Genomic DNA, 24,868 nt, shown 5'->3' with positions numbered 1-24,868 from the left:
ACCCGTTCGGTCCCCCCTACCCCCCCCCCCCCCCCCCTTTTTTTTTTTTGCTCAATTTTATTATCTTTTACCGATTTTAATTAATGAAAATTCATATGTACAAGATGTAAGCTTCTTTTTCTATTTTGGATTCTTTCTTTTGTATACATTTTAGCTTCATCTTGAGCTAGACTTAATTGTAATGAAGAGTAAAATTTTTTCATTATATGATAGTGATAATCTTTTCTTAGAATTGAAGGGAAATTGAGTGAGGTGTTGAAGATGGGACTATAACTATGAAGTCATGAAGGAGAAAAGAGATGCTCCATTATATATTGTAAACAAAGATGAGTGAGCTCAAAGGTGGTTGTTCAGTGACCTACCAAATAACATGACAACCCATTCTCATTTCCCTTTCTTAGTCTCACAATATGCTAGTGCTTTTCAATTAATATCTTTAATGCTATACACAAAACTCTAACTTGAACGGTTATCACGCAACTGAAAAAGGAAGACTTAGTAGATTGGACCACCTCTACACTTGAAATATATAAAGAAATATCAGTAGTAAACTTATAAAGTTTGATTGATTAAATTGCAAAGTTAAGAGTCTTTACACTCCACAATATTCTATATTGTTCATTTACCTAGTCCAATTTTTCTACAACACCTAATTCGACGTGCAATTTGTTCAAGATGTTGAGAAGGCTTACATGTTGGAGACATAGGATTGATTACATAATTTTTTTTGGTAATCAATAATTTGCTTCTATTCTGTTCTGCTACTATTTATCAGCTTATATGTCATTCCCTATATTAGAACATCATAGTTGAGCACTGCTCAACAAATTTTTTTAAGACTTTTGTCTTTAGAATGTTATTACTAACTTATTACAATAAATCCGCTTATCAAAAGATACAAGATATAATGTTTCAGACAATCGTAGTTGAAGTATAACTAATTATTTAAAGGTGGATTTTTTCGGAAAATTCCGAAGGAAACCCGCAATCGCTATTTTGAGTGTGCACTGGGTAACCTGCTGATGAGGGAAATCAATCCCTAGTTTCTCATGTGAGAAATAACTCAGCCAACCCTTGCTGGTTGAAAGGTGGATTTAATTTAATAAATTTGGATGAAAGTATAAAAAATATGGGAAACCATTACGAAACAAATTAAATCAACATAATTGTTGCCTGTTGCTTGTATTGATATGTTTGGTTGAAGTTAAAAGAGGAGGTGACGTGAAGAAAAAGTTCAGTGTAACAATTTATATGTCCTTTATGTGGTAAGAGAAAATTGAAATAAAATTGGAGAGTAAGGAAAACGTTGAGTGTAATGAGCTATTTCCTTTAAGCTTTATCTTCCCAAGATTGTACGTAAACAGGAAAGTATATCACTTTTAATACCTTTCCGATTACTAACAATTGGATGTAAGCCATCAAGTTTTACTTAAAGTAAGTAAATTACTTAGAAATTACTTAGTTTCTGTACCAGCGATTGGACGTAAACCATCAAATTTTTACTTAATATAAATCCTAACCCATTAGTCATAGACTTACCAAGACTAGCCAAACATATAAAAATTAAAAATCCAAATAAATAAAATTCTTTCTCTCCAAGAATCACACGCAGAGATCTCCTTCCATATTTTAAAGCGCGATCAACAACACTAGATGCAAGACGAAAAGGAAATATCATGAAATAGGTAGCAAAAAAGGTGATGAAATACAATACACACACACACACAAAATTTTAAAAATTTAAGCAAAAAAGGATTTTTTTTTCAATGGGTACGGTTGAAATTCATTGAAAACATATAGATGAGTCAATATATAAAATTTGAGGAAGATTGGAGGTGATATGGACTGATTTGGTATCAAATTTCGTAGTTAAAATCGAGATCAAAATTTTTTTCTACGACACAAGTATCAAACATGTATCACGCATGTATCTCTCACACATGTATACATGGATATACATGTGATACACATTTGATACAAATATGAACATATGTGATACACAAATAATACACAGAGTGATACACATTATTATTTTTCATGTTTATCTTCTACTTCAAATTTTCAATTCAAACCACCTCAAAACTCCACCAAATCATCCCAAAACTGAGATTCAAACTCCTTAAGATGTACTCAATCTATTCTAATAACACCCACTCAAAAGAAAGCAGACATTTAACTTTTTTTTGCTACAAATAGCTAATTGGATAATATTGATAATATTTATAAATTGACCAATTTTTATAATAAGCTACTTATAAATGGACACAACTGGTATATTTCCGTTACTTTTTCACTAATAATTATGCTGGAACTCCAACATAATATGATGGAGTTCCAGCATAAGTACACTAGAACTCCAGCATAATATACTGGAGTTCCAGCAAAGTATATCGGTCCAGTATAATATGCTGGAAGTTCATACACAAGTGCTCGAATCTCTAGTATATTATGCTGGAACTTTCCGTGTGTTGGAGTTCCAGCATAATATGCTGGAAGTTCATACACAGGTGCACCGAACTCCAGTATATTATGCTGAACCGGTCTCTGTTGCAGCAAAATAGTGACTATTTTCCATTGACTTAGTAAACGCTGGCTATTTTTGAATGACCAGTCCGAAAACTGGCTACACCATGCTATTTTTACCTATTCATCCTAGGCCGATCATAACAAGGCTGGCATTCATTAACTGGATTCTTTACTTTGGGTCACAAAAAAGAAGCAAAAGTTAGGCCCATTCTCTGAAAATGCAATAAACTCAACGTGGGCAAAGCAGCCATTGACTAAAAAATCCATGGCTTAACGTAAAACCTTGTGTTCCTCGTTGATCTCCTCTTTTCCCTTTCTGCTTCTGCAGCTATGGCGTCTACAATAACACGCAGATTTACAACCAAACTTCTTAGAAATCCTTCTTCTTTTTCTTCTCCACTTCCATTTCTTAGGGATCCCCAAATAAACCCAAAACTTTCAACCTTCTCCGATTCCTATATCAGATCAACTCCTTTTGTCCAGAGTCAAAGTCAGCTACCATTTCGTGGGACAATTCAATACTCTATTAAACCCAATATATCACTTTCCCAAAATCAAATTAATTATAAAAACCCCAAATTTCATGCTCAGGGATTTCTACCGAGATACTTTTCATCTAGTGATGGTGGAAACCCTAAAAACCCAAGTGAGTATCCAAGTCAAACCCCTGAATTTAAGCACCAGGAGATCACAGGCCCAACTGTTGAGCGTGATGTTACTCCACTTGGAAATGAGACCCGTGAAGTGCTTGATAAAATGCTTAAAACAATGTACAGTTTGAGCAAAGGATTTGCTGTACTTGGGCTTGTACAGCTTGGTTTAGGAGCTTGGATCACTTACAGGACTCAATCCTCTCCAATTCCGGAGATCTCAATACAGAGTTTCTTGGCTTTTGGGTTACCATTTTCTCTTGCATTCATGTTGAGGCGAGCACTGAAGCCCATTTACTTTTTCAGGAAAATGGAAGAACAAGGTAGGCTGCAGATTTTAACTCTTACTCTCCAGGCTGCTAAGCAGTTGAACTTGTTTTTTGTTCGCGTTCAGGGTGTTACTTACTCATGTATTGCTGTTACTTCCCTTGGATTGATCCTTGTTGTATTCTCTAGATTCAGCAATTAATTTTCCGTTAGTATTATTACATGATCAATAGGGAAGCTGAATAAGAGTTGGCAATTTTGAATGTTCTGCTCTTTCGATTTGGAAATGAAGCTTTTGTTGCTTGAGAAGTTTTTGGTTGCCCCGTGATTTAAGTAGTTGCAAGAAATGTTTGATGTTGAATTTGTAAGCTGAATGCTGATAAAGATTTTATGGGAAAGCTTTAGCAGTGACTTCTGCAATTCAATGTCGATTACAGAAGAAAATCTATCATACCCTTTTTTTGGTATAAGCATATGGTATTCGGAAACCACTACCCACTGGCCCGACTTATCTGGATTAGCGACTTGTAGGGATCATTTTTCGAGAAGCGCTCCTATCAGGGGTTTCTCTATTCCTAGGACTCAATCCTGAGACCTCTGCTTAAGAGTGAAGGGATTCCATCCGTCCAATCTATCTTACCTTCGTTTTTGCTATTTCACACTTCCATTGATGGAGATATTTGGTCCACCCCTTACAAAACTGGCTGTGCTAGAACCACCAGAAGTCAATGTCATGCACAATATGGAGAAACTGGTAGATCAAGTAAAGAACTATGAATCACTTATAAAGCAGCTTAAGCTATATTTGTTATTAACATCTATTGCAGAACATTTACACCCGCATGCATTGAAGTAGAACAATTATCTTTACAAAAAATATATAGCAAAGTCGGAAGCTCGGGTGTGATCCTTTACATTTGTGACTTAGTATGTTCCTTTACATTTGTGACTTAGTATGTTCCATCTCTTTAGCCGAGGTTCTATCAGAAACAGTCTCTCTCTCTGCCCTTTCAGGGTAGGGGTAACCCTGCATACATCCTACCCTCCCCAGCCCCCACTTGTGGGATTACATTGGGTTGTTGTTGTTGTTATGCTCCTTGAGGAATATAGTAATATTTTAAAGTTCCGAATGGAGATTGTGTTATCAAGGTTGAAAAAAGAACAGAGACATTCTAGAGCTGGAATTTCCTTATCCCTGTAAATTGCCCGATCAATTTTTTAAATTTCGTTAGCTCCTTGAACTTGAACTTAGCTTAGCCAACATTTGTTTTTTTTTTTTTAACTACTTTGCATCTTGTTGATGCCTTTCAATGATATGGCTCTTACTTCATAAAAAATAAATAAAGAAAAGAATAGAGACATCCTTCACTGAAAGGCATCATATATAGTAAATCCAGCACCAGATTCAGGCATGTCTCAGTCTGTGTAGCATAGAAAATTAGGAGTGGTTTTATTTTGTGTCTCACACAACTTACATTAGTTGTGTGAGGCCTCTTTTTATCTCACATATTTGTGGACCCATATCTTACACATCTGGGTCCACAAAATTCTGTGGACCGCACAGTTGTGAGACAAAAAAGAGGCCTCATACAACTAGTGTCAGTTGTATGAGACACAAAATAAAATTTTTCGAAAATTAGAAGTTGGTCAAAAATGTGTCCATTTCAGCAAGTGTTTTGGTGGAAAGTGTGCTTGTAGTTAGTTTGTCCAAGTCTACTTTTGTTTCGTTTAGAGGAGTTTGATAAATGAGATTTAATTTCGATTTAGAAAAGTCAATTTGACTGTGTTGCATGATGCTGCAATTGCTGATTGTTATATTATCAACTGTTCAACCAGTTCATATAAAATACTAGTATTCAACATGAAGTAGGGAATATTATGAGAAATTATCAAGTATTGTTACCTATATTAATGAATCTAGACATGTTGTATATCTGGACAATATGATTCTAGAAGAGCTTGTATCAAGATTGGACAGAGTAGCTGAGTGATCCAGCTCACCATGTGATCTCAAGCTTGACATATTGTTTAATCTTGTTGGAACGCGTAATTATGAGCAATGTAAGTTGCTTGAATCTTCATTTCTTGCACACCTTTAGTAGCGTGTATAATGCACTATAGGTGATTCGTGTCTTGTCTTAGTGAGAAATGTTAGGAGTAATTTACAAATGGAATTTAGCAGCTAAGAATTAGGGGGGTTCATGATTTCTTGCTGGTTTCCTGGAAGGTGGTTGGAAGCTGGAAATGTCATTTTTCCTCGAGGGTTTCTTCAGAATCGACAATTTAATGAGTGAAGTTTCCCTACTTCCTTCCGGTGCTTCCTCATTTCTTCTCCAATCCTAATCAAATGTAATTTTTTTTAGTTTGTGAAAAAATTTAAAACATAGAAATAAGAAAATTATAACACGTTTGTTTAAGTTTTTTCCACATTTGAAAATTTAAATCACGGAAATAAGTTTCTGAAGTTGCTTTTCAATGTACAAGTTACTGCCATTCACAAAAGTCTCAAAATCTTCAAAAAGAGAATAACTGTCGAAACATGTGTCTCCTTTTGCACAGACATTATTTTCAAAAAAGAACTTCAATTTCAAAACTCGAAACCTTTCGAATTAGTAGGCGTTTGGACATAACAATTGTAAAATTCGAGAAAATTGTTAATTCTTTTTTCAAGTGAAAATGGTATTTGAAATTTAGCTAGCGTTTGGCCATAGATCCCAAATTTATTTTGAAAAATCTGATTTGGGTGAAGTTTGGTTTGAAGATGAAAATGTGTTTGGACATACGTTTTCAAAATATATTTTCCAACTTTATTTTGAAAAAACATGTATATAATTTTCAAGTTTTGGGATTTTGGCCCAAATTCAGCTCAATAGCTGATTTTGGAATTTGAAATTTTTGATTTGGGATTTGGCCAAAAGATGAGCAAAATTTATGGCCAAACATGAGTTTTGAAAATAAATCTCAAATTTATTTTGACAAAACTTATGGCCAAACGGGGAGAGTTCTGTTTGGATATAAATTTCAGTTTGGGTTGTTTTTGAAGTTTTGTGAGTATTTTGAGTGAATTTTGAAAAATAGCTTTTTGCAGTTTTTCAAATTTTCGAAAATTTTCAAAATGCATCTTCAAATGAAAATTGGAAATTTTATGAATAAACGCAGATTTTGAAAAAAAGTGAATTTTTTTTGGAAAAATCTTCCATTAAATTTTATGTCCAAACGGGCACTTAATGTAGTCTCAAAGTATTTTTTCTTCCCTCAGAAACTCGAAACCTTTACTCTATATGAATGTAATGTAATGGTAATAGAAAAATGTACGGTAATCTAACCAACCAAAACAGTGAACGTTCAAATGTAACTGAGCTTGCAAATTTGGAGTGCAAGTGTGCAGCAGAAACCATGAGAAATAAATTCTCAAGACTCCTTTTTTTTTTTTTTTTGGGAGATAAATCTCAAACTAATGCAATGCTTCTGCCTTGACCATGAATTGGGATGACATTCTCTTAGGATTTCAGTAACACGAAAAGACGAGTTTGCTTATTTTGCACTTTTAAAGAAAGAATAAATGAAATGGTAATTGGCATTGGTTGTTAAATGCCCACACCCTAATGTGAATTTATATGCATAATTAGAATGTAAAAAAGATTCAACAACTTGTATATATACAAAAGAATTTATGTTTACATTTTACCTTATTTACACCAGGATTCAATTGAACCTCCCCACCATATAGCTCGGCTTGTCATCATTAATACGAGCTACACGTGACACTCACAACAGGGGTCCGACACAAGGGACACGTCTCTTTGTCTTGTAACCAACGACTAACACAAGCAAAATGAAATCCATGGCAACAAGGGGAAAGTATCAAACACATCTCCCCTTTTTTAATATCTGCAATACAAATAGAACAATCGCTGTTTTTCGCTTTAATTTCTTCCTCGCAAACATCTATTACTACTTCAGCAGCTGAATTTTCCGGCGGACATGGGTTTTCCCGAGCTCCGGCTGCTATTTCCTCAACATTATTCGAATCACAGCACCTAAACTTTTTCTTCAGTATGATAAATAATGGCACAAGCAAAAAGGCAAAGGTAATAAAAAAGACATAAGTCCCGTTGATTTTTGGCATCGGTTTGGTGGTGACAAATTTCGCACGTAGGGGCGAGGAGTTTGAAGATATAGAAGAAGAAGAAGGCAACACAAGCTGGTTACGTGTAAGAATTATCAATGATTAATACGTCATTTTGGCGAGCTTAGACTAATTTTTCTTTTTCTTTTTCCTTTTTCTTAACAGGGAAAGAAGTGCAAAATTAAAAACTTTTTATTTTGACGTAGACTGGGTCAGGTATTTACTATTTATGCATTATATGGAGAGGAAACGGTCCAATTTAGCCGAATTCAAAAGTCACCGTCTACGCGCTTTTTTTATTTTATTATTTTAATTATCTAGAACACATGTTATTTATACTTTATTTTTATTCCTTGTCAGATTATTGAGATGGGCAGAAGTTTGGTACTACTACTATTGTACCTCTTGCTACAAAATTTGAACGTTAATATTAAAATTTTAAGCCCAATAATATATTAGAATACAACTAATTTCTTCCAAAAGAAAGGTATGCTAGTGTCCGCAACATTTTCAATTATATCGGACAAAAAGAAGAATTTTCCATTACATACTTGTCCCGTTTTATGTGATGCATTGACACAAAGTTTAAGAAATATAATTTTTTTAAAAATTTGTGATCTAAAACAAATACTCTATATTTGGTGTGCAGAGTCTAAACTAAATCATTTATAAATATAAAAATATTCCGTCCGTCTAAATTTCAGGTCCACTATTGAATTGACACACTTCTTAAGAAATAATAAATAACACCACAATTTTACTATAAATCTCTTAATTATTATTATTGAAAAGTTAATTTTGACTATTATAAATCTAAACTGTTGGAAAATAACAAGGGTAAATTATGTATAAAATGACAAGTTATTTATTAGTTTTTTAAATTAAACAAGTAAAAATAAATGAGTATTATAACAAATAATCTTGAACGGCCCTTAATAAAAGGAAAGTGTATTCATAAATTGGTAAATTAGATGAAGTACTATATTATATAGGCCTGTTCCCCACTTTCAAATTTATTAGTCTCCTCTCTCCTCTCTCTCCCTCTCTCTCTCTCTAGATTTTCTCCTTATTGTGGATTGGTTCTCCGCAATAGGGGCGTTAATCTCGGTGCTCCTAAATCCTATTCCTCAGTGTTCCTTGGATTTTCAGGTATTTTTCATTTTTTCTTGAATGTATTAATTTATGCATTTTTGTTTTTATCCATGGATCTGTTCAAATCGCTAAGCTTATTGTACTGGTTTGTTTCTGTTACTTTTCTTGTTTGCTGTGATTTTTATCTAAATTTTCTTTCGAATTATCACTTGCCGCTATCTTTTTCTACTCTTTAGTGAAACAATCTGCACTTTTTGCTGTCGTTTCAATCTTTTATTTCTGGGTTTTGAAGATATCAGAATAAAGCAATAGCCAGATGAATTGGGAAACTATCTTGCTTGTTCATTTGATGGGGAAAAAAAAAGATTAATAAATATTTATTTCTACAAGAAAAGCTTTTAACTTTTAACTTTTAACGTTTTTGAGTTATGATGAAGATGCATAGAGAATCGGGCCTGCATATTCCTTGAATTTTTGATGTGTTATTGAAGGACTGTTAAGTTTGTTCTTGGATGCCCTTTTCCTTTTGTATAGCCCCCCTTAAGAACCAAAAGGAAAAGAACTTTTTACTCTCCTTTTTCTGATCATGTACTAAATACTAGTTTGTGTGCTTGAATCTTGGACTTGGCTACTTCAACTAACACCATGTCTCTGTATCCTTGAGATAATTATTACTGTATTTTTCCTCTTCCTGCACAAAGTTTAGCCTTGAGTCCTATTTCATCCTTTTTGCAGTTTCTGATGATCTATTAGTGTGTTGTCAATCTTATCGATTATCATTGTAGAATACATGAACTTTCACTTCAAATGTAGGTCAGCAGGATGTTCAAGTGAATGTTCTCGTTATAGCTGATTCTTGCAAACTAATTTGGCTGTTAATACATGCTGTTAATAGCTTTTGCCTGCTTTTTTCTCCAGGTACATTCCTTAATTAGTTGAACACTTTTATGATTGTAGAATACATGAACTTTCACTTTAAATGTAGGTCAGCAGGATGTTCAAGTGAATGTTCTCGTTATAGCTGATTCTTGCTAACTAATTTGGCTGTTAATACATGCTGTTAATAGCTTTTGCCTGCTTTTTTCTCCAGGTACATTCCTTAATTAGTTGAACACTTCTACCGAAGCAAGTTTACCTGTTAGCCATTGAAAATGTTCGGGCTTAAGAAATCACCCTTGCATCTGAATGCTAAAAACCACTCTGTGAATCCTGGATTCCATGGTTATTCTAGTTCAAATCCTTTTGATTCTGACAATGAATCTGACAGCAAGCTAACTATAACACCTGCACGGAGAACTTCGTCAGAGCCTTCTCTAATTACTCCACATTTGAATACAAACCCTTTTGATGATGATGATATTAAAGGGACTCATTCATCTGCTTACTCCACGACTTCAACAGCAAGAAACAGATACAAGAATGACTTCCGGGACTCTGGAGGATTTGAGAACCAAACAGTACAGGAGTTGGAAAACTATGCTGTACACAAGGCTGAAGAGACAACAAAGACTGTTAACAGCTGCCTGAGGATTGCAGAAGACATGAGACAGGACGCAACAAAAACTTTGATCACCTTACATCAGCAAGGTGAACAAATTACAAGAACCCACACAACTGCAGCTGACATTGACCATGACCTTAGCAGAGTATGGTTTTTTAAGTCTATTGCATTTTGTAGTTTGCAAAAGAACTTTTTTTGGATTAACATTACACTTTATATCATCATTTAATGCCAATACCCATCTGTTTTTCTTGTTTCTGCAACTTTTGTTTCTTTAGTTTTTAATTGAATAACTCAAATGTTGTTTGAAATTTATGCTGACTGGTAGATTACTTCCTTGTTCATTTTGAGACGAAAATTTATAGTCTTTAGGAGGGCATATAGATTTTGTTTAGACTTTTATAAAGCATACATCACTAGTCCGCTTCAACCCGTTCCACCTCCAGTCCTTAACCTACAGTTGCCCCATAACTACCAAATACTTTCTTACTATTTCCTTGATATGGAATATTTTGTATCTGTTGTTTCCTTTTGCTGCTGTAGTTATCAATTGGAAACTAAAGCTTGAAATTTGATTACAGGGTGAAAAACTCTTGGGCAGTCTAGGAGGCTTGTTTTCTAAGACTTGGAAGCCTAAGAAGACTCGCCCAATTACAGGGCCAGTAATTACTAGAGGTTACTCATCTGTTTTTGTTCTTGTTCATTTAATATGCTTTGGTGTTCATGAGTAGGGAAAGAAATAACTAACTGGACATTCAGATATAGAAGGCATTAATAAACTGTGGGGAGGTTGTGGCTATTGAGAAAGATTGCTGATTATCTGTTACTGTGGCAGATGATCCAGTTCAAAGAAAGGGTAACCACCTGGAGCAGAGAGAGAAGTTGGGGTTGAGCTCTGGACCCAAGGGACGCGCCAGTTCACGGATACCACCACCAGAACCTACAAACGCACTACAGCAAATTGAGGTACATGTGTGTTACTTGGCACGGAATAGAGACGGATATTAAGAACTCCTTTATATCAATGGTTCAGAGAATTGATATTGGCTCTAGCCTGTTGCGTGAGGAATACAAACTTGCTCTCAAGTTAGTGTTATCACAGTGTGAAGAGTTGCGACCAATATGTCAACTACTCATGGCGAAGGCTTTCCTTCTTCTTTCCTTAACTGTGCTCCATCAACAAGTCGAAGTTGCACACTGTTTCATCTAAACTTTCTATCCATTTTTTTTAAATGAGAGCCTTGAAGCAACGGTATAGTTGTCTCTATGTGACCTATAGGTTGCGGGTTTGAACCGTGGAATCGGCCACTAACGCTTGTGTTAGGTAGGCTGCCTACATTACACCCCTTGGGTGTAGCCTTCCCCTTGACCCTATGAATGCGAGATGCTTTGCACTGGGACTGCCCTTTTTCTATCCATTTGTTTTGCATTCTCTATTTTAGAACGGTGAAGACCCTTCTTATGATGCATTCTCTATCTTAGAACGGTGAAAACTACATGGCTTGTTTTCTGAACTGGGAAGACTAAGAAGACTCGCACCGGGCAGTCTAGGAGGCTTGTTTTCTAAGCACCTATGTGTTTTCTCGCATAGAGAAAGCATCCGAAACAGCCCTAATCATTTTGAAAATTTGACAGGTTGAGAAGGCAAAGCAAGATGACGCATTATCAGATCTCAGTAACCTGTTGGGAGAGCTCAAAGATATGGCTCTTGACATGGGGTCTGAAATTGGGAGGTTAGTGTTTAAGATTGTAAAATTTTCTTTAAGGACTATGAGCCACCTTGCTCTTTCCTTCCTCCCCCTATTTCTTCTTATCTAATCACTTCTGAACATTTCTGCATATTCTTATCTAATCACTTCTGAACATTTCTGCATATTCTTATCTAATCACTTCTGAACATTTCTGCATATGCTGTTGGATATTGCAGGCAGAACAAAGCCCTGGATCATCTTCAAGATGATGTGGATGAGCTCAATTTCCGAGTTAAAGGTGCCAACCAGCGTGGCCGCCGCTTACTTGGAAAGTAACCAGCATTTATCTTTTGGATCTCCTGTATTAGCACGAGATATTAACATGCTCTTTTCTTTTAGTTACATTGTTATTTCAACTCCTCTAGAGTCCTTCGCAAATCTCTCATCTTCCTTCTTTTTTCCTTCCTCTTTTCTTTTTCATTAATCCAATTCCTTTATCTGTTACTTCTGTAAGTTTTGTACACGGTTGACATCAGATCGAGTTAATCAATCAATTTCCTGGTAATCTGAATACAGATCAACAAATTGCACTAACCATTTTGGGGAAATATTCTTGAGCACATTTAACAGTTGTTTAGACAGTGTTAGCATCCAACTTGAAAGTTGCTAGCCACAAAACTGCTGTTATTTCATTTTCTGACAAAAATTTAATTACTCCGTTCTTTAACCACTTGTCGGTGCTAGAGAACAGAACTTGTTAAAAATAGTTCTAGTCATTAAGGCCTTTTCTGGTGCTTTTAAATATCACTAATTGCTTCCATCATTGCCCGGAGAAACAATTTACTGATTGTCTGCCACTGAACTGCACAAAAAGCTTCTACTTTCTGCCACCATTCTCCTCTTCCGATCTTTAGGCTTTACTTGAGCATTACACACTTTCAGATTTCACTACATCTCGAAAGACACGACTTTCTTTGCACACCAATTCATTTGCTCAAACCGAATTTCACCTTGAAGAAAAAGGCGATATCACTCTGAAGCCGCTTAAGTATTGTGTGGACTATTGCATATTCTTTTTCCTTTTTCCTTTTCGTGGGTGCGGCAGCTAAACTAGCTCTTTTAGGGCGAAATTAATTCTGGATTTTTTTGGTTTTTCGTTTTTCATGTTTGCTAGCAAAAATTTAGAACACTGCTATAGATAGAAGAGGGTCACATAGGTTTAACACAATGTAAAAGTAATCTAACTGTGAGTCACACTGAATTCATTTGATTATGCCCACTTAGGCACGTTCTGAATGGCAATAGTATGTAGAGCAGAGTAATTACAAAAGGTTCATATAAACACCTAACTGATATAGAACTGAGGCGTAATCCATTACTCGAACGACCAAACACTTTCAGAGCAGGTGCAATTACTCGAATGACCAACACCTAACATTCCGTGAACCATTCTTACCATCTTTTCAAAGAGAACCCGTCAAAATCTGTGACATTGCGAGATACTTTGCCAAATGGTACCCCAAAAGAAAACGCATTGTAGAACAGATTTTGCCGAGTAGCAGCATTAAAAAACAGTAGCTGAACTGTACTTATGATGTGGGAGAAACGGAAAAAAAAAAGACCCTAGAATCGAAAGTCTAAACACGGTAAAGTTTAAAGAGCACAACAGGGTTTTCCTCTTGGTGCCTTCTGTGATCAAATGCCTTTAGATTCAAAGAAATCCCACTTGAATCAGCTCTCCCAACTTCCAATATGCAACACAATATATACGTAAAGGAACTAACAGGGCAAGCTGGACAAAAGAAATTAACTTCCATATAAAGAATTTCTGGTTCTAACACAGCAAGCTTTTCAGCTGTTATGTCTTTAAGAATGCCTTCATGGCTGTTGTATGTTGCAGTAAGAGCGAAATTTGTATAAAGAAGAGGGAAGTTATGCCTCATTTGGTCCATTAGAAAGCACGAAAAAGATGAGCTAAGTCAAGGCAAAGGTTTTCAGAGTTAAACTGCCCTTCAGTAGCTCCCTTAAACAAACAGAAACAGGAGGCTGCAAGCTTGAGAAGGAACAGGGAAAAAGGAAGTATACTCACCCAAAAATAAAACGAAGGAAAAGGGGCTTTCTGGCAAGCATAATGTTAAGAGAGGATGATAAGTGGAACTGAGAAAGAGATTCTTTTTATCGGGCTGAGAAAGATATATTATAACCTTCTCTTGGTCTTGGTTTTGCCCAAAGTTCTTGAAAGCAGCCTTCCCCTTTCAATTGATATTCTTCCAACATCTCTAATCTAACTGAGCACTTACATATAGTCCAATTACAGAAAGATAACTCCACATGAAACTAAGTTCACTTCAGTTCAATTCTTCATGGGTCCAAATACCTACCTCAACAACATTAGCGAGTACTTCTTAGTGATAAACTTACAGTTTATTCTACTACATATTTACCCTCAATGGTTTGTTGAAGCTGCTATTCCTATTCCCTAATAAATCACAATATCAACAATAACAAACTTCTGCAAAAGACACTGCTAAATTCTACAGTGATTATACACCAAACAATGCAGTATCAGTCAAATCCGAATCAAGGTACTCACGCAGTCACACAGCCAATAATTTGAAGAACTTATCCGGATCCATATACACACACACTCTGGAATCCAAAGAACTACAGAAATGGCCGGCCAACAATGTCATAAGGGCATACATTCCATTAACCAGCTATTCACCAGGCAAATAAAAACCACAATCTCTAATCTATCTAACAAAGTAATTGTTTATCAAGTTCAGTTTAGCTAACAAAATCATTCAAGTCAGAAAAAGGTTAAGCCTTTATACGAAAAATCGATGCTTCCAAATACAAAACTTAGGAGTATCAACGAAAGAACAATAATAATACACGGCAGTGCCTTTTATCACATTGGAAACCCTAGGGCTTTCTACAAAAAACCATTCATAATTCAAGGGATTCACATCGAACACTGCTGGACTATTGAACGCTCATAAAATTATTCTATTGTTTAATCAAAAGGGATAAAAAACGACGAAATTGAAGTTACTAGTTCAATTCCATAACGCTCTTGACCTTGGGGGCGTAGAGAGAGTAAACTATGGCCTGTCTCTTGGCGACCTCGAGCTGGGACCTACCTTCGGAGAAAGCAGCTGCGACCTTTGAGGGATCCGAGAGGTCTTTGTTCTGCTGAAACGCATCGATTGTCCGGCGCTTAGTGTATTCCCGGATGTTGTAATCGGGGAACTGACGCGCCGTCTTCAGAAGCGAACGGAAAAGGGTAAGGACCTCCCCGCGTGACGGCGATGCCATATTTTTTTCGAGAGAATTAACCAAAGGTTTTCAGATTCAGGCCTACGATTGTGTTTCTCGACGCGCGTAGAGGTTTATCTAGAAAAGTCTCGGGTTTTAACACCAAAGTGGAATTCCTTCTTTTTTCTCTTTCAATGGGGAATATTAAACTTTTGTTTATTTTTTCTAATAAAGACCAAAAAAGAAAAATAGCTTTTCTTTTTTGGGTCATGAAAAATAGCTTTAGTATTCCACATTTGATCCCCTATAGTTTGAAAAAATATTTTAGTTTCTTATCATTGTAGTGTAGGATTATAACTATTTAGCAATCAATTGATAGAGGTTTATTCCGTCCACTAATATTGTTTCAATTTTTTTTATAAATTTTAGTAAGTAATTATTATTCGACGTTTACAATTGCTTTTAAACTACAACATGACAATTTATTTTTTTATTTTAAGTTAAAAATCCGTCAAAAGTATAACATTTGTTGAGTATTATGACACTCATATTTGAAATTTAACAATAACCGAGACAATAAATAGTAATTCTTTCCTTATTTTTCAAATTAATCTTGATATCCTTGCAGGGCCAAGCTATTTGTGAAAATTATACTGTGATAGGGTAAAAAATTACGGGGGATTTGCAGCCATACCCCATATTTGTGCCACCTTTTAACTTATACCCTGATTTGGTAGCCAGTTGACAAAAAATTCGTAATAATATGACACTTACACCCCTGATAAATTGCGTGATCTGCAACCTCATTCATGAAAAAAGATTTCCTCCTCTCCTCTCATTAGCTTTATCAAAAAACCAGAAACTTCTTGCAAATGTAGCATAAAGTTGTTTCATGTTGAAGCTAAAACTTCATGCTAATATAGCATGAAGTTGTTTTACATTGAACTAAAACTTCATGCTAATGCACGCTGAAGTTATTTATCCTGCAGTCTACAGTTTTGTCATGAGTATTGAAGTTATTTAGTTCATTTGCTAAAATTTCAGTTTAAACATGCTGTTTACCCTCGAATCCGGATAACAATTGAATTTATATGGGGTTTTAAGGATCCGTGAACTAAAAGATACAAAAGGTTTTTAGGTTAAGGAAAATAAAGATAAAGACTCAACAATTGCTGTTAAAGTAAATAATCGCAGAATATAATATTGCTTAGAACAATTGTGCTTGATGATCCCCCAGAATTTAGAGATATCCCCTTTTATACATTCTGATTAAGGGTAAAAATAAGGTAGGTAAATTGATTACATCGTGGATCCCTGTAATTACGCCTTAATGGCCTGAAGTGGTTGAGAAAATCACGTTTGGGCGAGATATCCGGCGACGTTTGGTTATCCGTTACGAGTCCGGCTTCCGACCTTGTGTGTTTCTCCATCCGGTGGTGACTCCTATCGAGCTCTGTAACGGTCTCGAAATGACTCGACCTCGGTTGTAGACGTGGCCGTCGTTCTACCTTGCATCCAAGTCGGGTTCGATGGCCCCGATTTGCTCCGGACCGGACCCAACCCGGTCGGGCTCAAGCAAAAAAGGGTATCACCTAATACACATGCTGAAGTTATTTAGTTCATTTGCGAAAACTTCAGACTAAACATGCTTAAGTTTTTGTCTTGCAGTATATAATTTTCTAATGAGTTTTTGCTAATGCGTGCCGAAGTTATTTAGTTCATTTGCTAAAACTTCAGACTAAACATGCTTAAGTTATTTAGTTCATTTGCGAAAACTTCAGACTAAATATGCTTATGTTTTTGTCTTGCAGTATGTAATTTTTTAAGGGAAATTACCAGTTATGTCCATTTATAAGTAGCTCATTACAAAAATTGGCCAATTGATAAAATATTACTAATATTAGCCAAATTAGCCAATTAGCTATTGTAGCAAAAATATCAAATTTTTGCTTTGTCTTGAGTGGGTGTTATTAGAATAGATTGGGCACAACTTAAGGAGCTTGAATCTCAGTTTTGGGATGATTTGGTGAAGTTTTGAGGTGGTTTGAATTGAAAATTCGAAGTAAAAGTTGAACATGAAAAAAAATGATATGTGTATCACACGTGTATCATTTGTGTATCACATATGTATCAATTGTGTATCACATGTATATCCATGTATACCTATATGTGTGATACATGCGTGATACATATTTGATACATGTGTCGCAGAAGACTTTTTTGAACTCGATTTAATTACGAATTTTGATACAAAACCAGTCCAAATCACCTCCAATCTTCCTCAAATTTTGTATATTGACTTATCTATATATTTTCAATGAATTTCAACTATACCCATTGAAAAAGTTCCTTTTTTGTTTAGATTTTTGGAATATTGTATAGATTTTGTATTTCATCACCTTATTTGCTACCCCGTCCATGAAATTTCCTTTCCGTCTTGTATCTAATGTTGTTAATCACGCTTCAAAATATGGAAGGTAATTTTTGCATGTGATTATTTGAGAGAAAGAACCTTATTATTTGGTTTTTCAATTTTTGTTAGCTAGTTTTGGTAAGTCTATAACTAATGGCTAGAGGTTGGTAAGTTAAGATTTATTTGGGACATTTCTGTAAGTTTCCCATTTTTTAATGAGTTTTGCTAATGCATGCTGAAGTTGTTTAGTTCATTTGCTAAAACTTTAGACTAAACATGCTTAAGTTATTTAGTTCATTATGCTTAAGTTATTTAATTCATTTGCTAAAACTTCATGCCAAAACATGCTGAAGTTTTGTCCTGCAGTCTACAATTTTGTCAATAGTCCTAAAGGGCAAAATTATCTTTTTAAAACGCTTTTAACAACAACAAAAATGGGTACGAATGCAAACGGAAAAACAAAACGGGTATAAGTTAAAAGGGAGCGATCAAATAGGGCGCCACGTACAATTTTTACAAAAATTACTCTTGTTGATTTTTAAAAAAAAAAAAGACTATGAACACACTTGCATAGTGGCAAGGGTGTTCAGCCCTTATTGAATTTCCTGAATTGGCCATCGTATCTTTGCATACCCTTGTTTGGAAAATTCTTACTATAAAGGAGGAAAAATAATGAGATAATGTATGGTCAGTCGTTCCTTCTTCTTTTTTTCTTCTTTAATGTATGGTCTGTATGTTTCACTGGTATGTACATCCAAAGCTTCATTTATGCCAACTTCCTCTGGTTAATACACACGTACTCAGAGGCAAAAACATAAAATACATAAACGAATTAATAAGAAGGGATAAAAGGAAATGTAAGTAACAGTAGTAGATGTAGATGAGACAAAAAAATAATGGTGTATTGATTCTTATGAATTATTCCATATGAAATTATAATTGACTATAGGGGACTGGTATTATTGTAGCCATATCAAATCCAATGAAGGCATGAATACATTTTTTGCTAACTATAATGTGAGCTCTCAGTAATACTTATCTACAACTGGGAGAATTAAAGTTGGGGAATACAAGGAACTTGATGGACAATGGTGCAACAGATATTGGAGATTTAATATTTTCAAGAACTGGAGACAAACTTGGAATATCTCCTCTTTCTGTGAGTTGCAATGGTTTCCCATTGAGGAGCATAGTTCTGCTCTGAAGGTCGCCGCCTTCTGGAGTTAGATGATACTCTTCTCGATATAATGTAACATCTGATGATTTGCTTCCTACCCACGAAACAGTTTCTTTAAGACCGTGCACGAATGAAGTTTTCTTGTGATTTCTTTTGTCACCGACTTGCAAGCTGGTATATGCACTGGATTGGATGTTGACCCCATACTGAATCTGGTTGCTTAAATTGATCAGAAGTAAAGTCACACCTGCCTGCACAAAGGCAAAATCAGTAAGTTAATATGTGCTTTGGTCTTTAGCAGTAGTATGGATATGCAAATAATCAAGTAGAGATTTGAAGACAAATAGTACATGCACATAAATGAGACAAAAAAGAGCGAGAGAGGGAGTGGACTAAGCGACATCAAAGTGGGTCATTCGATATATGCACAGGAGGGAATCAACTATAATCCTTTATTTTTGATGATCCATTTTTTCAGAAAAAGCAAAATATAAGTAGCATAGAGCATAAGTTGAGACATTGGCTGCAATTCTGATGTGCAAGAACACGAAGGTTGGTTTTTGAACTAAGGCAAATGCCTCACGACAGAAAAAATCAACTAAGACTGATTGCATAGCCTAAAATGGAAGCTAAATTTAGCTGTAAGTTCCCCTTCAGGGTTCACAAACCTAATTCATTTGGTCCTTAAGTGTTAGAACTGTGAAATAATCCAAAACTATGTCAGAGAAGCACTTGAGTCGTTGCATCTTTTTAGTCTAACTAAGAGCAGCTCTGATGTTTGAGCCTTCACAAAATTTTAAATTGACATAATGGCTTGTGCAGCAGATGAAAAGCAAAAAAAACCAGTAATTCCTTTTGGGGAGCCTTCAAAGCACTAGGTATCAAGATGCCTTTCCGATGTAGTAAATAATGCATTTCAGATTACATAAGTGAATCAGGATATAAACGGCACTCTTACTCTATCTTTTGTACAGTGAGCATAAGAGCGCAAATATGGTGACGCGTTGCTGCTAACATCAAGAACTTCTTTTCCCATCAGTCTATGCCAAAGAAGTGCACTGTATTGAAGTGAAAATGGACGGATCAGATAATTTCTATTAGATTCTGAAGGACCTAATACTGAAATATAAAAGATTAACAGCCTGCTCTTTGAGTAATAGAGTGAAATCAAATAAGGTAGTCAAGAACTTCACCTATAATAATCAGGATTTGGAACAAATGTGCTGGTATCAAGGAGCCCATAATTTCCGCCAATAAGGGTCTGTCGGCAGTATACCTTAGTATGGTGCTTGGCTGCCATCCCAAGCTGATCTAAATACCTACAATTCATGTTATCAACCAGACATGAATGAAAAACCATACCACATGCCTCAATTATGATCTCTGGAATTGCTTCACCCGACTGCTAGCTAATATTATAAATCAAATGAAGCAATAAAATTTACCAAAAGCTATCTACGAAGGCGTTAGACACATTAGGACCTCCACTGTTGTAGGCTCCACCAGATTCTCCAACCCAAGCTGAAGCCCAAGGACCCTTCTCTTTAATGGTTTGAGTAAGATTGCCAAATGTGTCTGATATTTTATTCAAGTATTGAGGATCTAAAATTTTATCTACAAGCTTGCTTCCTTCGGACCCTGAAACAGAACACTTCTGGTTTAATTATTTGGAATAACATTAATAAATTGATCAGCTCCTAAATCTAGATAATACAAGCAGTGACATCACACAAATCAGAAAAACATCTTCCATCCAGAGCTATGGGTTTATGAATTTAAAATAAGTCCAATTTTTTTATGCTGGCATTTGATGTCAAGGAAACACAATTTGAGTGGTAAGTAAACTATATCTCTTCTATAATCATTGTGATCAAACATATTTCACATGTTGTATATTGAATATTCTCGTCTACAACTAATTATAAAAGATGAATCAAGAAAGATAAGTAAGAAACTCAAACGAATATAAAAGAAAGGGCAGCCCGGTGCACTAAGCTCCCGCTATGCGCGGGGTCCGGGAAGGACCGGACCACAAGGGTCTATCGTACGCAGCCTTACCCTGCATTTCTGCAAGAAACTATTTCCGCGGCTCAAACCCGTGACCTCCTGGTCACATGGCAACAACGAATATAATGACTTACATATAGCTGACAAATGTCGAAAAAAGGCCTCAACTCTAAGCAACGACACAAAGAATAAACCAGAATAATAACTACCTTTCTAGAGACTATATAATACATTTCTAAACAACTTTCATATGAAAAAATAAATTGGAGAAGTTTCAATCTTCTAACGATATATAATGAAGTATAAATTAGAAATGTTGAATTTCAAAATTAACTAGTATAAGAAAAGAAAAAAACACAACAAACCTCAATGATATGACAATTAAAAAAAAAGTTTGCAGTCTACATTATCCTCTTTCATTAGTACAATGTGCAGCGCAGCATAAATTCAGTCTCTTTGATTATATGACACAATTAATTCCAGTGTCAAGCCAAAAGTATTTGTATGCAGCTTTTCCATTATCTCAAATGCTAGTGCCAACAAAGTAACTCAAACGACAGCGAATGGAGACTAAGTGTCATAAGCAAAAGCATTTAAGATTTTATCCGTGATTTTATGAGTTTAATCTAGTGTTGAATACGCCTTAATTTTCCAATACAAATTAGATTATAGAAATTAAGGGGATTCTTCATATAGCTCCGTCATATTAAAAAACAGATTCACACTAGCTCACCTGGGCCAAGATTATAAATATGATGCGTCAAGACATTGACTATGCCAGGCCCTGAAACCTCAAGGAGCTTGCTGAACCACTCAGGACTATAGAATCCTCCTGGTGCTAATAGAAGAGGATGTTGGTCGAAATTCTTGTATACTTGGTCTATGAGATTGTGCAGATGGATAACATCTTTTCCGTACTGTACAGCATTAACACTTGCACCAATTCCCTGACCACTCAATTCATTTCCTGCAAAACCAGAAAAAGCCTGATTAAGGAAAGGAACCTCTCTGGTAAAGGAGAGATTTATATAAAGTTTCAAGAAGAAAGAAATATGCCGGAAATATACCAAATTCCCATGAGTGTATCTGGTAGCCCTTGGCAACAGTGTATTTTATGAAATCTAGGGCGTTGCTGGAATCCCAATTTCCTCCCCACGCATGCCTATTGATCCGTCGTCTCCCATACAACGCATTCAAACCAAAAGTCACAAGTGCTCTGCAGCAAAAGCAGTTGAACTTATATGAACTTCAAGGGAGAACTTCTGGTAAGTTTTTTGACAGTCCAAGAGTTATTTTTACTTTTAGTTTTTTGTATAAGTCATAGTCTGCAGTATCGGAAGAACTGCAAATTCAACACCTGTCTACAAAGAATGGCAGTGTATTCCTACATCTTTAGGTTTCTTGAATAGTCATAGATGCAAATTCAGGATAAGAAGTAGTAACATCAAAGTTACAGATACTAATTCAGGACGCGTCTCTGCATGGACATATAAAAACTACCTATATCTTAATTCACCTTATATTCATTCATCAATTAGAATATAGTCATTCATAAAGATGAAAGTGGTCAAATTTGGGAATTAACCAAATTGGAGACGCGTGTTTCCTCAATAGCATCCGTAGATTGGAAATAGAAAAAGAAGAATAAGAATAGTATCGAGCCAGAACGTGCAGCCTAGGAGCAGACCAGATTATTAGCCAGGAAATGATAAGATGCTTACACTGTTGAATAGAATAGGGTAAGAACTACAGAATTAAACAATCTTACCCTGTCTTCTTGAAAAGGTTGTTTAGCTCATCCCATCTTTTCATATGTAAGCATCCCTTTGAGAATCCAAACAACCCGTCCTTCTGCTTGGTGAACGGATGGCAAGGAGATTTCAAGTTGCCTACACCGTATATTACTTGGTCTTGTAAAGAACCTCCGAGTCGTAATCTCAAACCCTTGAAAGCTGTATCACCAATAAATTTAAATCAGAGAAGACAGAAATTTAAGTGACATTGAGAAAGAAGTCTAGATTGCTCAGTCTATAAGTAGAGCACTTCAGATTTTAAGGTGAAATGACAGCATGTTGAAGTCTCATTTGCTAATTATGGTAATAACAGAAACAACTAGGAATTAAGTTAAATTATGGCATAATGGGTCGTGCAAACCTCGTATAGCATTTTCCAGAAATGGGTGAGATAAATCCTGACAAATCAAAACACATTTAGTAAGATTGACCACTCATTTCTTAATCAGAACCTCGATAAGATATTATATTTAAAAGTTAATATTGAAGAAACAACTTACCAGATTTATAATAGATGCCAAGTCCCACGGACATTGTTTATAGTTACACTTCTCTTTAGGCCACCAATCAAGGGTAGCACAAATGTAATTATCATCTGTCCAGGCAATTTTCACAGATGTATCAATCACAAGTTCTGTATCTTCAACTGTTTGCGCTGAAAATACAGGAAACAGCGCCAGAACAATTAACAACAAGGTTCGGAAGTCCATTAGATGATTAAGCACGACGAATTCACCACTGTTTGAACCGAGTCATATACTGCCAAGAGGAATCAAACAAATAAATGTTAAGAGGCGTTTAAAGATTTTCTTATTCTAAAAACGACAAAAAGATATCAATCATTCAAAAAGTTTGCAACTCTATTCTTGAGCAGCTCAACAAATTGATTCATTTATTTTTGCCAATCAAAAACTTCATGCGGTTTTAGGGAGCTTAGATAAAAATGTAGAAACTAACTTAGCTACTCCAGTACCCTTCTGGAAGTTATGAAATAAATTTCTTATTTCTTGGATAAATGAGATAGCGAGTAGCAACTTTTACAACTAAATGAAGATTAAGAAAATTGTGAATAAGAAATGAGGAAGCTAACCAAATTGCTTTTCTTGCTCATATGTAAAAGAATCTTGAACGCTCGGGTCGATTTAAGTGTAGATGGCGAGATCATGAAACTAATCTATAGGGACAACAGTCATTAAGATGGAATAGAAAATTTCAAATTTGGAACTTAATTTAGACACTGCTTAAATCCAGAACCAATTAAAGACTTTTACTTTTTAGTTTCAGAAAAGTCTTGGCAAGTTTTTTCTTCACGTCTACGACAATTACCAGTCTACCAGCAGTATAAGTAAAGTCACTATGTCATCCATTACAAATATATAAACAAGATCCAAATACTACAATAACAGTCCCTTAAAACAATATATTAGCCATATTAAAAGCAAAAGAATAAAGAACAAAGGAAATTCACCTTACAACCCAGATGAGAAATAACGTCGAACACTAAGCATAATGACACTCACGGAGCACAAATTCCGAGAAAAACACACCGACAATCAGCAGACAGGCGAATGACAAGAATAGCGAGTGAAATGAAATGGGTTGGTCTCAGATTTTTCAGGAATTAGCTAAAAACTGAAACTTTTTTAGGTGGTGTCAGAATCAACTAACAGTCATTCATTCATTTGTTCACGGAGTTTTTGGTACATATGTACAGAACAGTGGCTCGTGTCAAATGCAGACAATAATAAGAGGAAAGATAAAATATGATGAGGTGGCTAAGACCATACTCCAATTATTTTTGTTGGATTCCAACTTGTCTTCACCTTAAAGTCATCCATCCCTTACACCTTATACTTAGCTAATATTGTGCCAAAAGAAGAAAATTAAATATTTGTTGGTTTGACAAGGAATGACTCATTTTATGTATTTTTTTATATTTGAGTAAGATTTGCTTCGGTCAACAGCAGCCGTCAGATCCATTTTCATTTAAAAGTAGATTAACCAATCATGATTTCTTGCACTACTTGCATGCTGAAGAATATAAAGAGAGAAATTATTTTTACAAACCTATACACTAGGGGTGTACAAAGGAAACCCATAAACCGCACCAACCCGATAATCCGAGTCAAATCGAGAAAAAAAATTGGTTATGGTTTGGTTTGATTTGGTTTGGTGTTGGAAAAAAAGATCCGACCATAATTGGTTTGGTTTAGTTTTAACTAGAGTAAGTCCAACCGAAACCAAATCAACCCGACATTATATATATAGAAATTTTAGATATATTTAATATATAAATATACTTATTGTGATGTAATTTATAAATATTTCTTAAACTTTCTCATAATTTTATCTTTTAAGGTATTA

At 35.3% G+C, this 24,868-nt stretch overlaps 4 protein-coding genes and 1 long non-coding RNA gene across 8 annotated transcripts; 3 read left to right on the top strand and 2 right to left on the bottom strand.

The window, feature by feature from the left end:
* The first annotated feature begins 2,739 nt into the window (after positions 1-2,739).
* LOC109220418 lies at positions 2,740-3,776 on the top strand. Its single transcript, XM_019384893.1, has one exon. The coding sequence runs from the start codon at positions 2,857-2,859 to the stop codon at positions 3,643-3,645; it is 789 nt and encodes a 262-aa protein (XP_019240438.1). The 5' UTR covers positions 2,740-2,856; the 3' UTR covers positions 3,646-3,776.
* Positions 3,777-7,455: 3,679 nt separating this feature from the next.
* Positions 7,456-9,590, top strand: LOC109220415. Of its 3 annotated transcripts, none has more exons than XR_002067090.1 (4): positions 7,456-7,534; positions 7,603-7,657; positions 7,738-8,721; positions 9,478-9,590. It is a non-coding gene; the product is annotated as an uncharacterized LOC109220415 (long non-coding RNA). The 3 variants fall into 3 exon arrangements; XR_002067089.1 differs by lacking the exon at positions 7,456-7,534 and having other exon boundaries at positions 7,572-7,657; positions 7,738-7,788; positions 7,933-8,721; XR_002067088.1 differs by lacking the exon at positions 7,456-7,534 and having other exon boundaries at positions 7,572-7,657.
* Positions 9,591-9,629: 39 nt separating this feature from the next.
* Positions 9,630-12,453, top strand: LOC109220414 (SNAP25 homologous protein SNAP33). Its single transcript, XM_019384887.1, has 5 exons — positions 9,630-10,310; positions 10,747-10,840; positions 11,001-11,131; positions 11,801-11,898; positions 12,093-12,453. The coding sequence occupies exons 1-5, from the start codon at positions 9,816-9,818 to the stop codon at positions 12,190-12,192; spliced, it is 918 nt and encodes a 305-aa protein (XP_019240432.1). The 5' UTR covers positions 9,630-9,815; the 3' UTR covers positions 12,193-12,453.
* Positions 12,454-14,659: 2,206 nt separating this feature from the next.
* LOC109220412 (LYR motif-containing protein 4) lies at positions 14,660-15,297 on the bottom strand. The gene has a single exon (XM_019384886.1). It carries the CDS (start codon positions 15,172-15,174, stop codon positions 14,911-14,913), a length of 264 nt encoding a protein of 87 aa, XP_019240431.1. The 5' UTR covers positions 15,175-15,297; the 3' UTR covers positions 14,660-14,910.
* A 3,111-nt stretch (positions 15,298-18,408) lies between these two features.
* LOC109220417 (heparanase-like protein 2) lies at positions 18,409-24,328 on the bottom strand. 2 transcript variants are annotated; one of them, XM_019384891.1, is made up of 10 exons: positions 23,973-24,328; positions 23,005-23,263; positions 22,866-22,902; positions 22,480-22,663; positions 21,779-21,927; positions 21,445-21,678; positions 20,150-20,342; positions 19,898-20,023; positions 19,663-19,762; positions 18,409-18,955 (listed from the first exon to the last, which is right to left on the bottom strand). In XM_019384891.1, the coding sequence occupies exons 2-10, from the start codon at positions 23,212-23,214 to the stop codon at positions 18,563-18,565; spliced, it is 1,626 nt and encodes a 541-aa protein (XP_019240436.1). In that variant the 5' UTR covers positions 23,215-23,263; positions 23,973-24,328; the 3' UTR covers positions 18,409-18,562. The 2 variants fall into 2 exon arrangements, with proteins under 2 accessions (XP_019240436.1, XP_019240437.1); XM_019384892.1 differs by lacking the exon at positions 23,973-24,328 and adding an exon at positions 23,595-23,720.
* Positions 24,329-24,868: the final 540 nt, after the last annotated feature.

This window comes from Nicotiana attenuata, unplaced genomic scaffold (genome assembly GCF_001879085.1).
Source record: "Nicotiana attenuata strain UT unplaced genomic scaffold, NIATTr2, whole genome shotgun sequence".
Taxonomy (NCBI): domain Eukaryota; kingdom Viridiplantae; phylum Streptophyta; class Magnoliopsida; order Solanales; family Solanaceae; genus Nicotiana; species Nicotiana attenuata.
Note: the sequence above shows the minus strand (reverse complement) of the source record. Positions and strands in the feature narration are given on the sequence as shown.